The 13,477-nt window shown below is 39.6% G+C and overlaps 2 protein-coding genes across 2 annotated transcripts in view; one reads left to right on the top strand and one right to left on the bottom strand.

Moving 5' to 3' along the window:
- Nucleotides 1–6,250: 6,250 nt before the first annotated feature.
- Nucleotides 6,251–7,232, top strand: COX6A2 (cytochrome c oxidase subunit 6A2). The gene is made up of 3 exons (XM_069085214.1): nucleotides 6,251–6,436; nucleotides 6,695–6,831; nucleotides 7,093–7,232. The coding sequence occupies exons 1-3, from the start codon at nucleotides 6,292–6,294 to the stop codon at nucleotides 7,174–7,176; spliced, it is 366 nt and encodes a 121-aa protein (XP_068941315.1). The 5' UTR covers nucleotides 6,251–6,291; the 3' UTR covers nucleotides 7,177–7,232.
- A 133-nt stretch (nucleotides 7,233–7,365) lies between these two features.
- LOC138158898 (integrin alpha-D-like) overlaps nucleotides 7,366–13,477 on the bottom strand; it is a 41,611-nt gene continuing 35,499 nt past the window's right edge. Inside the window, 6 exon segments of the mRNA XM_069085215.1 lie at nucleotides 7,366–10,351; nucleotides 11,215–11,320; nucleotides 11,446–11,550; nucleotides 11,803–11,863; nucleotides 11,985–12,093; nucleotides 12,270–12,367. Of these exon segments, the coding sequence (XP_068941316.1) occupies nucleotides 10,002–10,351; nucleotides 11,215–11,320; nucleotides 11,446–11,550; nucleotides 11,803–11,863; nucleotides 11,985–12,093; nucleotides 12,270–12,367 (829 nt within the window). The 3' untranslated portion in view covers nucleotides 7,366–10,001.

Below are 13,477 nucleotides of genomic sequence, written 5' to 3' on the forward strand. Positions count from 1 at the left end.
TCAATGTCTCATGAAATCATTAGCTTCCATTTGACCAACTCTAACTTTTAAGGAGTTATTTTCTTCATTGAGGTTTTGAACCTCTTTGCCATTTGACCAATTTTCATTTTTAAGGAGTTTTCTTCAGTATTTTTGGTACCTTTTACGAAACTGTTCATCCTCTTTTCATAACTTTATTATGTAGCTCTAATTCCTCATCCCAATTTATCCTCTGCTACTCTAATTTGGTTTTAAAATCATTTTTTGCTCTTTTAAAAAATAGTTTTTCACTAATTCTTCTAGGAATTCTTGTTGGGCTTATGTACAATCTGCATTTTTCTTTGAGACCTTATTTGTAGATGTTTTCAAGTCATTATCTTCTCTATTCCCTGTCACTATAGTAGCTTTTTATGATCAAGTTCTTTTTTTATTGTTCACTTTTCCAGTCTACTTCTTGACATTGGACTAACAGCAGATACATAGGAGTAAAGGAGAATTGTGGAAATACTTCATGGTTGGGGTTTGGCAAGGCATAATTAGCTAGATATTCAAGACCAAGGCACTGAGATTAGAAAATTTGGAAAGTGGAGCCAGAGCAGGGGTGATGGCCTGGGAGAGTACTGAGAGGTGGAGGGATTGGAGGTTGTGGTAAAGATGAAGAATAGGATTGCAGTAGTAAGGCAAAGGGAGAGATGTAATGCTAAAATGTTGTGATTGGATTTATTACCAAGGGGAATGCCTGAACAGAGTTCATATATTCTTCTTAAATAACACAATTATGATAAATAGCAACATCCCCCATCCCCTTACACACCCTTCTTCCTCCTTTCTACACAAATATAGTCCTCTTATTTTCCTTTCTTCAGGCCCTCAGAACAAATCCACCCTAAGGACTACTATTTTTTTTCTTATTTAACTCTCTCAACATTTTTTGAATGTATTAAAGTTCTTCTCCTATATTAGAATGTTAGCACTATGTCATCATACTGCTCCTTCCAATTGCTCAAATAAATTTATCTTTATTGGTTTCTCTGGATTCTTAATGCTTGTATTTCTAAGTTCCCATTCAACTTAGATATTTCCATCAGAGAAGTTTGAAAGTCCTCATTCTATAAGGTCTGTTTTTTCGCCTCTAGGATTCAACTCAGCTTTGTAGGGTTCTTGGTTGTGAGGATCTCCCTTTTCCTTTTTGGAATATTATATGCCAAGATTTCCCATTTCTAGTAGAAGCTGCCAGGTCTAAAGCACTCTTGGCTGTGGTTCTTTAGTACTTGAACTGTATCTTTCTGGATGCTTGCACTATTTTTTTCTTTTGACACTGGAGCTTTATATTTTGTCTTTGACATTCTTTGGACTTTCCTTTTGGGGTTCCTTTCAAGAAGTGATTGCTAAATTATTTCTATATTTTGCCCTCTGGTTCTAATAGATATGGGCACTTTTCATTTAAAATTGTTTTATGAATCATTTATGATTGCTTGAAATATAGTGTTTGCATTTTTTTTGTGGTTTTCAGGGAGTCCAATAATTCTTAATAATAATTGTCTCTCTTTGACTTGTTTTCCATGGAATTTTTTTTTAATATAAAACATAAAGTTCTTTGGTGTTTGAACTGCTTCTTTCTGGATGCTTACTAATCTGGTTATTTTACATTTTGCTATAATCTGGGAATCTTCTATTTTTGTAAATATTTATCCATTTCATTTAAATGATCGATTTTGTTCCCACAACACAGAACAAAACTACCCACTCTGCTCTTCTGTTTGTTTTATTTAGTTCCCTCTGTGATCCTGGAAGACATTAGGATTTTGAAGGGTCATTTGTCTCTTCTCCTTAAATTAGAATGCGAGCACTTAATTACCATATAACTCCTTCTAAGTGTTTAAATGTATTTGCTTTCTACTCTTAATGTTTGTATTTCAAAGTTTCTACTCAGTTCTGGTCTTTTTTTTTTTATCCAATTTATTTATTTTTAGTTTTCACATTCACTTCCATAAGTTTTACATTTTCTCCCCCCTCCCTCCTTAAGATGGCTTGCAATCTGATATGGGCTCTAAACATACATTCCTATTAAATATATTTTCCTATTAGTCATGTTGCATAGATGAATTATAACGAATGGGGGAAACCATGAGAGAGAGAAAAGCAAAACAAAATAAAACAAAAAAAAGAAAGTAGTCTGCTTCACTCTGACTCCATAGTTCTTTCTCTGGGATGTGGATGGCCTTTTCCATCATGAATCCTTTGGAATTGTTTTAGGTCTTTGCATTGCTGAGAAGGGCTAAACCTATCAAAATCAGTCATCAAACACTGTGGCTGTTTCTTTGAACAATTTTCTCCTGGTTCTGCTCACTTTACTCAGCATCAGTTCATATAAGTCTTTCCAAGATTTTATGAAGTCTACCTGTTCATCATTTCTTATAGCACAATAATATTACATTACATTCATATACCACAATTTGTGATATATGAATGTAATTCCCTAATTGATTTGATGGGCATCCCCTCAATTTCCAGTTCTTGGCCAGCACAAAAAGAGCTACTATAAATATTTTTGTACACTTGGGTCTTTTTCCCATTTTTATGATCTCTTGGGGATACAGCCCTAGAAGCTGTATTGCTAGGTCAAAGAGCATGCACATTTTTATAGCCCTTTGGGCATAGTTTCAAATTGTTCTCCAGAATGGCTGGATCATCTCACAGTTCCACCAGCAATGAATTAGTGTTCCAACTTTCCCACATCTTCTCCAACATTTATCATTTTCCTGTTTTGTCATGTTAGCCAATCTGATAGGTATGATGTGGTACCTCAGAGTTGTTTAGATTTGCATCTCTCTAATCAATAGTGATTTAGAGCATTTTTTATATGACTATAGATAGCTTTAATTTCTTCCTCTGAAGACTGCCTGTATATATCCTTTGACCATTTATCAATTGGGGAATGGCTTCTTTTCTTGTAAATTTGACTCAGTTCTCTATATGTTTTTGAAATGAGGTCTTTAATAGAGACACTAGTTATAAAAATTCTTTCCCAGTTTTCTGATTCTCTCCTAATCTTGGTTGCATTGGCTTTGTTTGTACAGAAACTTTTAAATTTCATGTAATAGAAATTATCCATTTTTCATTTCATAATGTTCTCTATCTCTTGTTTGCTAATAAATTCCTCCCTTCTCCATAAATCTGACAGATAAACTATTCTTTGCTCTCTTAATTTGTTTATAGTATCAGCCTTTATACCTAAATCATGTACCCATTTAGACTTTATTTTGGTATATGGTGTCAGATGTTGGTCTATACCCAGTTTCTGCCATATTATTTTCCAGTTTCCCCAGTAGTTTCTGTCAGATTAGGGAGTTCTTATCCCAGAAGCTGGGGTCTTTGGGTTTATCAAATAGTAGATGGCTGTAATCATTGACTACTGTGTCTTGTGTGCCTAACCTATTCCACTGATCTACCCCTTTATTTCTTAGCCAATACCAAGTAGTTTTGATGATTGCTGCTTTATAATACAATTATGGTTAAGCCTCTTTTCCTAGCATTTCTTTTCATTAATTCCCTTGATATTGTGGACCTTTTGTTCCTCCAGGTGAAAGTTCTGGTGTTTTTATTAAGAATGCTTCAAGTCCTCTAGAACCACGAAAAAGATGTGCTCTCTTTCCTGCTCCTTGCTCTCATCCTCACCTGCAACAATCATAGTCAGTTTTGTAGGGTAAGTTCTTATTGATGGTAAATCTTTATCTTTTTTTTTTTTTATTTTTTTTTAAGCAGTCGGGGTTAAGTAACTTGCTCAAGGTTACACGGCCAGTTATTTCTGGGTGTGGTGCTGAGTGTCTGAACCCGGGATTCGATCTCCAGGTCATCCCAACACTGGAGCCGGTGCTCTTACTCGCTGTGCTACCTGGCCGCCCCAAATCTTTATCTTTTGACATCTAAAATACTGCATTCCAAGATTTTCTGTGCTGTGAGGAAGGTATAAGTTGGTTGCTGACAAGTTTTGTGTGATCTTTCCTGGGATGTCTTAATACTTGACTTTCTGGCTGCTTGCAGTATTTTTCCTTTGACCTGAAAGCTTTCGGTTTTGGCTAAGTGATGGAAATCTTCACTCCTGGGTGTTTTTTTTTTTTTTGTTTGTTTTGTTTTGTTTTGTTTTCAAAGGGAGCCAGTAGGGTTTTTTTTCTTACAGTTTTACTTTGCCCTCTGGTTTTTAAAGATTTAGGCAGTTTTTATTTATGATTTCTCAAAATAGAGTTTCCAGGCTTGTGCTGGATATGTTTTTCAGGGAGTCTAATGATTCTTAAACTCTCTCTTTTTTACTTATTTTCCACATCAGTTATATTAGAGAGTAGACTATAAGGTCATTTTCTTCTATTTTTTCATTCTTTTGAGTTTGTTTTAATATATCTTATTATCTCATAGAGTTATTGAGTTTTTTGGTCAATTCTAATTTTTAGGGAGTCCACTGTGTGGGTAAGGTTTCCTATCTTCTATTCTAAACTATTTCTTCTCCTTTTAGTTTTCTCTCCAGAGCTCTTTTATTATTATTATTATTTCTTAGTTTATTTACTGGGGACACTCTTATAAATCTTTGTGGCCAAGCCATTTCCCCCCCTCTGCCTATACTTCTTATGGAGTTACTCTTTTCTGACTTTTCTGTTTAGGTGACTCTACTCACATTATTTATTCATAGTGTTCAGTATCTTCTTATGTTTATTCATATCTGCAGCCTGAGTTCCAGTTTTAGAGCTTTGTGCCAATTCCATGGCACCCACTTCTGCATTCTTGAATGGGGTGGTTAGGTGCTATTTGGTCTTAACCTCAATTTCCTGAGGTTCTGCTGCTGGTTTTACCTTCCCCTTTTGTGTCTGGGCTCTGAGCACCAGCAGGCTTCTGTATTCCCAGTCACTTCTGAGGCTGGTTATCTCAGGCCATGGTGCTACTGTGGTTTTGCTTCCTTTTGGTGCTTCCTGAGTCAAAGCATTGACAGACCATTAGCTTGTTCAGCTGAGTTCCTGCTGGTTTTCCTGGTTAGCACCTCACATCTTATGCCAAGATAAGCTTCAAGTGGTTATGTGAACTAAATATAAAAGATCGTATCATGAACAAATTAGAGAAATAAGGAAAAAAAATTACTAGTCACATCTATGAAAAGAGGGAAAGTTCATGACTAATTAAGGGTTAGAGAGGATCATAGAAAATAAAAGGTAATTTTGATTACATAAAATTTAAGTTTTTATATAAAAAATTCAATAAAACTAAAATTAAAAGTGAAACAGTTTACTAGAAAAATATCTTTGTAGCAAGTTTCTCTGACAAAGGTCTGATTTCCAAGATATATAAGGAATTGATACATATTTGTCAGAAAAATAACCATTCCCCAATTGGTAAAAATGGTCTAAGGATATGAATGGGCAGTTCTCAAGGTAAGAAAGCCAGACTATCTCTAATCACTGCTAATTAGAGAAATGTATATTAGAGCCAATTCTGGGATTCTTCCTCACAACCTTCAGGTTGGCAAATAGAAAGTGAAAATGACAAATGTTGGAGGAACCATCTGATGCACTTTTGGTGGAACTGTGAATGGGCCCAACCATTCTGGAAAGCATATTGGAATTACATACAAAGAAGTTACGAAATAGTGCTTTGACCTAGCTATACCTCTGCTAGGTTTATACCCCAAAGAGACTAATGAAAGATAAAAAGATCTTATATGTAAAAAAAAAAAAAATGGAATGGATTGACTTGTATGGTAATGAGATTTTCCCCCATAACTGGAGATATTCAAGCAGAGATGGGATTAGCATTTGTGAAGTTTATATAAGTGATTCTTTCATTAAGTGGGTAGTTGGATTGGATGGTCTCTAAAATTCCCTTCCACTGATTCTGTGAACTCAAGTATATGGCCTAAACCAACCAGTCTGGTATTCTTTTTCATATTTCCTCTTTGAGTTATAGGATGTTCCACTTTTTTCAGCATCTGCATTCTTTGCTGGTGTCAGTTCCTCTTATTTACCTAGCCCCTTTCTGAAACCTTCATGCCCCTTAAATCGAAACAAATAGGATAGTAAGCAGATTATCCTTCCCACAAAAAAGAACAGAGGACATTTGCTAAAACTTTCTTAGAGTTGAAATGACCTCACCCCAAAGTAAGTGCTATAGCATAGTTGTGATGGGGATAGATAACCAGCATGGAGGGACTTTTTGGCTCCCTGTACTTTCCCAGAAGAGCAAGCACAAACCCATAAATATAGACACTTTTCTAAAAATAGCTACCCCATGTCGGAGACCTAACAGGTGATTGGCCCAGGGAGAGGTGGTATGTGGAACTCAGTGAAGGAGACTCAGAGGGCAGTGGGGTCTGTTTCTCAGTTTCTCTCAGTAGCCAAAATGATGGCTCTACGTTTGAGGCTCTTGAGCAGGGGACTGGCTACTTCGGCCAAGGAAGAGCATGGAGGAGCAGGGGGTAAGTCGTAAGGGGCAAACGTTGGCATCCTGCTTTTTATTCTCCCTTTCCCTATCCGACCTCCCAACTTCCACTCCACTCCCAGTGCCCAGGCACCCAAGTCGTCAGTCCTCCGAAGTGAACTCTGTAGTGTTTTCCGTTTATATTTAAATCAAATGCTGCTTTTCGTGGCCTGGGGAAGGATGGACTCTATTCAGTCTGCTCCTCTGGCCTTCACTTCTGCTCTACTTCCTTTCTTTTTTGCTCTTTTCTGATCAGCGAAAACCTGGCGTGTGCTGACCTTCGTGCTCGCTCTCCCAGCCGTGGCTGTTTGCAGCCTCAACTCCTGGCTCCACTCAGGTCACCACGAACGCCCTAAGTTCATACCCTATCACCACCTCCGCATCCGTACCAAGGTAGGCAGGAGCACCTGGGTGGGGGGAGGGCGGAGACTGGGGAAGGGAGGGGCGGGTGGCGACCCGAGACCGGGAGGTCGGGGGAGGTGACAGCCGCAGTTGGAGGCAGGACGTCCTGCCTGGGACTTAGGCTAGTGAGAACCGAGGATGGAGCCCCCCAGGTTTTCAGAAACCCACAATTATCTGTTAATTTATAAGATTCATTTTTAAAAATTCAGTTCCAAATTCTGGTTCTTTTTTTTTTTTTTTAACTCTCCACAGCCTTTTTCCTGGGGTGACGGCAACCACACCTTGTTCCACAATCCCCACGTGAACCCTCTGCCCACGGGCTATGAACACCCTTGAGCCCGGGCGCCCTTGAAGCTTAATAAAGATTGGCCAACCGTGGCCCCCACAGAGAACCGACAAGTGAACGGTTTTTAAAAAATTTTCAATGCGCATGTCCAGTGTGGAGGTGAGGGGGTGGGAGGGAGGAGGTGAAGCTGAGGGGGAGCTGAGGGAGGCGAGCAATTCGGGCCCCAAGTTCAAAGAAGCAGGGGCAGAGCTTTGGAACTCGGCCCCTAAGGCCCTCTCCCCGCCCCCAGCTTCCAGAGGCACCTCTCACACCCATGCCATCAACTCAAAGCACTGACTTTCACTCAACTGTACTTAGTATGTTAGGGGTACAATGGCACTAGAGAAACGGAAGTTTAGAAAACATGTCCTCAACGCTGAGTGCAAGTAGGTAGTATTAACGTTTGTAACTTTGGGGATCCTGGTCCTGTGATTTCATAGGATCTGCAAGAGACCCCAGAAGTCATGTAGTTAAATTCCCTCATTTTTCAGTTAAGGATAAACAGCCCAGGAAAGGTTAATGAATTGCCCGAGGTTACAACCGACAGGATGAGAAGAGAGATTTGATGCCAAATCTCATTGAGGATGGGGACGAGTCCCTGACTTCAGAGCCAGTATGTTTTCTCCACTCTCACACTCTTTACTTTTCATCTGGTATAGGGAACTCTCAATAGTACTTCCCTCCACGGATGCAAATAGACTAATTTATAATCTCAGAGAGTTGCCTAGGGATACTGAGAAGTTTTGCTTATCCAAAGCCACAGAAAAGTGACCTGTTCTCCCAGACCAGTGCCTGGGAGCAGCTCTGATTGTTCTAATGGGCCTCATTGTGTACAATTCTTCTCCTTTTTTTTCCCCTTAAAGGCAGAATTAGTTGCCTTTACTTCATCTTCTCTCCAATACAAAAAGAGGAAAAAAATCCCAATTTTTCTCTGAGGGAGAGAAAACTCTCCTATTTCCCTGTGTACTGAGGTGGGAGGGCCATATGGGTATACCACACTGGTTGATAATTACACAGACCTCCCTCCACCTGCTTCTTGGTTCATTTTCTTATTAATTTTCATCCTGAGTTCTAAGGGAATTGAGGGATATATTTTGATGTTGCCTCATAAATTCATAGAAATGTGGTCTCGTTAGTTAAATAGCTCTGGCCCCCCAATTTATAAACCAACTAGAGATAGATTTTTGCCTCCTGAGTTTTTGCCCTTCTTTCTCAATGTCAATTTTTCCTTAGGGGCAGGAAACCTGAGGCCTAGAGGTCACATGTGGCCCTCTAGGTTCTTAAATTCGGCTCTTTGACTGAATCCAGACTTTACAGAACAAATTCCCTTAATAAAAAGATTTGTTCTGTAAAACTTGGACTCTGTCAAAAGGCCCCACACAAGGACCTAGAAGGTCACATGTGGTTGCCCACCCCTGTGTGTGGTCTCATAGGCCTAAATAAAGCACTAATGTTACTGGTGATACAACTTAACATTGTAACAAACAACATAAAAACATACTTTAAAATTTCAACAACGTATCAGTTGTGAGAAAAATCCCAGCTTAGAGTAACCTTTAACCTTCAATTGTAACTACTGACTTCTTCACAATACAGTTTACCAGAACTATAATTTCATCATTCAACTCCCTTAGAATTGTAGTCAGAATCTCACAAGAATTCTCTTCAGGATATCTTCTCTACAATCTATGGTTTTTGTTTTTTTGTTTGTTTTTTGGAGGGGTGAAGGCAGGGCAGTTGGGGTTAAGTCACTTGCTCAAGGTCACATGGCTATTAAGTGTTAAGTGTCTGAGGCTGGATTTGAACTCAGGTCCTCCTGGCTCCAGGGCTAGTGCTCTATTCACTGCGCCACCTAGCTGCCTCTATGTTTATTACATGATAAGAATTTAACACACATCTCAAAAATGCTTTTATAGACTTGACAATTACTCTTGACAATTAACTTATTCTCTCAAGAAGTTTTTTTTGTCCTTTCTCTCTGTGTCTCATAAAGTCTCACTCTGGTTATGACAGTGAACTCCTCCCAGAAAGTGTTAAGCTTTAACTCCCCAACATTCTATTCTCTCTTAAATGAATGAATGAATATAGCATTTGTTAAACACTATGTTCAAACCTCCGTTATAAGCATTGGGGATACAAATAGAAAAGTAAGACAATCCCTGCTGTTAAAACACCCATATTCTAAGGGAGAAGATGAATATATGGAAAGTTTCAGCTGCAAGTCAGATGGAAAGGTCCTGTGGTGCTTAGGGTGCAGTGGCAAAGATGATCCTAACTCCTCTTCACTGTCATTTCCAGTCTTAATGGTATAATAGCAGTATAGTCTGTGTGAAAGAGACTTTTTAGTAAGTTGGAGTTTCTTATGTATTTCTAGTCACACAGAGAAAGTTTTATTGACACAAGCAAAGTTGTACACTCCTACTGTAAAATACTTGGCACATGAAAAGAAAACACAATGGAAAGCATACATGTCACATTCTCATTTAATATGGTAGGTAGTAATGTGGCATGAGCAAACATGGAAGTTGGCGGCTATTTGCATACAGGGAGTTTCACACATGTGCTTCTTCCTTTGTAAAAATAGATAGGCATATAGGAAAATGCAAAATTTCTACTACTTATCAGGGAAAAGGATAGCATATGACAGAAAAACAAATTTGCCTTGCATATTTGACATCCTTTCTGGGTCTATACGGATGAGAATGCAGTTGTATATATAGCTCTCATATAGGAAAATAGATTGACAGGAGAAGCAGTTACTCTGGGGTAGGTAAATCTTTTGTCAAGGAGTGGGAAACCTCATTGCTGAAGTGGGTACTCTGGGTGTTTTCCTCTATCATTTCTTTATAGCCATGTTTGAAGAAGCCAGGCTAGGGGAAGGGGAGAGACATAAAGAGATATCATGGACATCATGGAAAAAAAAGAAGAAAATATTTATTGCAGAAATATTGGGAAATAGAGAAAAACTGATAATGGGGAAAGGAGAGGCAAAGGAAAAATAAGTTGGAAGAAGGCATAGATGGAAAAGGGGGATCTTTGTCAGAAAAGGATGGGATGCAGTGGATAATCTTACCTTGAAGAGTCCAGCTGTTAGGAGCACCAGCAGCAAAAGTCCCCCTACTGTGCTGCCAGCAATAAGAGGGATGGGGTTGTGAATATCATATTGCTCCAGGATTTTTTTTCTGTCTAATTTCATGGAAGAACCAATCAAAAGAGATCAGACAGTTGTAGCAGCAAGCACCCCAGCATCCCCAGGGTGGCTGCCAACACAGGTTCTTGGATCTGCTTTTCTAAAGGAAAGCAACTCAAAATGGGTTAACAATCTTGCTTTAATCAAACATATGTCATTTACCTAGTTCAGGAGTAAAAGGTCAGCACCCTGAACTTCAGATAATACAAGCAAGTTACAAGCAGACAGAGAAACATCGGCAGACAGGCTTCCAACTGTCTGACCATTATATCCATACCTAGTTAGTTACCAGAGAGGGAAGCACCAATATCTGGTTTTTCAAAGCTTAATGGCTGCCCAGAGTCTTGTCTGGTCAAATCACAAAACTCTTCTCAAAGTGAGCCCCAAAGCAAAACCTCACATCAGAGTATATATAGCCTTCTCCTGGCTCAGAGAATGTCCCAACCCTCATGACCCACTGCCCAATTACAAAGTATCAAGGTGTGGGCATTCCTGAAAAACAAGCCTCCCGCCACAGGCTCCAGGTGACCACATTCAGCCTATTAGGGGGAAGAGTATATTTTTCAAATTAAAGAAGGTTCTCAGAGTAACTTAAACCTATCAAAGGGCCTAGAGGCAGGGAAGATCTTAAATTCCCATTCCCATAACATCTTGCTGATAAACCTCATTGCCACCTCAGACCTTGAACCCCATGCTTCTAACTTTTCCCTTCCCACCACTGCTAATATCTGCTCCAAGTAGGGGAAATTGTCCAGGCCCCACTCCCAATCCCAACTGACAGGTCAGACAGTTACATCTATCATGACAGCACTACTGAATCTTATACCAAGAGTGGAGTTCACCACTGCCTCACCTACACATATCCAGGATTTCAAAAAGTCCTCCTATCCTTGAAATTGGGAATATACCAATTCATTAAAAATTATTTCAGCTGAGCTTCTGACCAGCAACTTCTTCTGCAGTGTCTGCCAAAGAGAGTTTGGAATTCTTGGTTCTGAGGAAAAGCACAAAGCACAGGAAATGTGCCTAGCTCTGAGGCAGGAAGAACAACTAGCTTTGGATAAAATTTTCATGTCCAATCCCTACTTACTTGGCTGACCCAGTCAAAACTGAGATTGCCTTTGTCAAGTTTGTCTTGGACACCAAAAGAGGAGATATCATATCTAATTTTGAGGCCAACTGCAATGTAACAGTCCTAGAAGGGAGGAAACAAGCAAAGCTGGGGGTGATCAGTTTGAGGGTAAATAACAAGAGATAAAGAAAATACAGATTTGTCTGATTTGAGGTGTAGTGAGCATTTGAAGGCCAATATTATATTACTACACACTGTTACAGTGATATGACTAACTTGGAAACTGAGAAATCCAATTGTTTCTTTATCCCCCTACCCCCCAATCTCCACCATGGGTAGCTGGTTTTGGGGGCAGATCCTAGGATTAATTCTTACCAGCACAGGGCTTGTCTGAATCTGGGTCTGGAAGTCAGAATGACTGGGGGGGGGGTCTCCTCTCTGAGACACATGGAATTTTCTGTAGAGAGAGGGAGAGGGAGAGAGAGAATGAATAATGGATACTTGGTTGGTTTGAGGGCAAAGATACATGATTAGTCTGGGATTGGAGGCAAGACCACTAGAGACAATGTTAAGACACCTGGGAGGAATTAACTGTGATCACATCCCACACAATCATCCTGTTTAGTTCCTCAGGAACCTAGAAATTAATGCTGCTGGGCATATCCTGTTTACTCATGTCAAAAGAAGAAATAAAGCTCAGTAGGACCAATAGTAGATTCTCATTCCTTCTTCCCCAATCCTTTTGCCATCTCAGCCCTGCCCAGAGCCACTTGGTTATTCTTTCCCTATTCTTCCCTGCTGGCCACTGGCCTTTTTCATTCCCCATCCAGAACCTGGAAGATGTATTCCCCATCCTCTTACTTGGTATCTGTGCTTGACCTCTTGACTTTGCTTCTTCCCAGAAGTAGAGAAATTTAAGTACTTAGTGGATTCTTCCTTGCTGGAAAGAGAGGAACTATTAGTGAAAAGCAGGTCTTGGGGAAGCCCTCAGTTGTACCCCTGACCTTAGTGTGGCTACACATTAGATTAACACACAGTCCTATGGGTACTAGCTTGGTTGTGCTCACAGAAACATGCAAAATGTGTTCATGTCAATATGGCAAGAGTCCCACCACAAATAATAATGCACATTTGCATAGCGCTGTAAGGTTTCCAAAGCATTTTGCTACATTGTCTCATCTGAGTTTCTTAATGATCCTGTGAAATAGGTACTAAAGGAATCGTTATCCCCGTTTTACGAATGAGGAAATTTTGAGACTAACAAAGGTTAATAGTCCATAGCTAGTTATGTCCGAGGGAGGACTCTAACTCAGGATTTCCTGACAGATTTGAAGCCCAGCATTTTACCATCCATTATGCCATGCTGGCTCTCATAGGAATGGGTAAAATGTAGGCTGTGGGTATTTAGGGACAGTAGGTAGGTCGGGGGGTTTAATGTGAGTTTTCAACAAGCGTGCAATATGGACATAGATTGTATGTAGTGTAACTGAAGAGGGGAGCTATTGGTATGAAAAACAATCCTCTTATTGGTGTGTTCATAGAAATGCGTACCTATGAATCAGTGTTCAGTATGAAGCCTAGAATCCTAGAATATCAGGGCTGGAAGAAACATTGAGATTATTTAATCCAACCTCTTTCATTGGGTGATTGAGGAATTTGAATTTTAGAGTGGTGAGAAACTTGCCCAAGGCTCCCAGATAGATAGATGATTAACCTAGACTAGCCTTACAGAAAAACTCAGAAAGTTCTGTTGTTGTTCAGGCATGTATGATTCTTCATGACCCCATTTGGGGTTTTCTTGGCAAAGATTCTGGAGTGGTTTGCCATTCATTTCCTTTTCCAACTCATTTTATAGCTGAGGAACTAAGGCAGACAGGGTTAAGTGACTTGTCTAGGGTCACATGGCTAGTAAGTGTCTGCGACCAGATTTGAATTTAGGAAGATGAGTTTTCCTGACTCCAGGCCCAGTCCTCTATCTACTTTGGCCACCTAGCTGCCCAAATGAGAGTACACAAATAAATATAAATACAAATATATATATATATATATA

This window comes from Petaurus breviceps, unplaced genomic scaffold, assembly GCF_028583685.1.
Source record: "Petaurus breviceps papuanus isolate PSGF00001 unplaced genomic scaffold, PetGlider_PUasm1.0 175, whole genome shotgun sequence".
Classification (NCBI taxonomy): domain Eukaryota; kingdom Metazoa; phylum Chordata; class Mammalia; order Diprotodontia; family Petauridae; genus Petaurus; species Petaurus breviceps.

Bases quoted from the DNA above. Each gene is read 5' to 3' on its own strand.
- COX6A2 (XM_069085214.1), top strand. From the start codon at position 6,292: ATGTGGAACTCAGTGAAGGAGACTCAGAGGGCAGTGGGGTCTGTTTCT. The intron at 6,437-6,694 runs GTAAGTCGTAAG...TTTTCTGATCAG, and splicing joins AGAGCATGGAGGAGCAGGGG to CGAAAACCTGGCGTGTGCTG. The intron at 6,832-7,092 runs GTAGGCAGGAGC...AACTCTCCACAG, and splicing joins ACCTCCGCATCCGTACCAAG to CCTTTTTCCTGGGGTGACGG.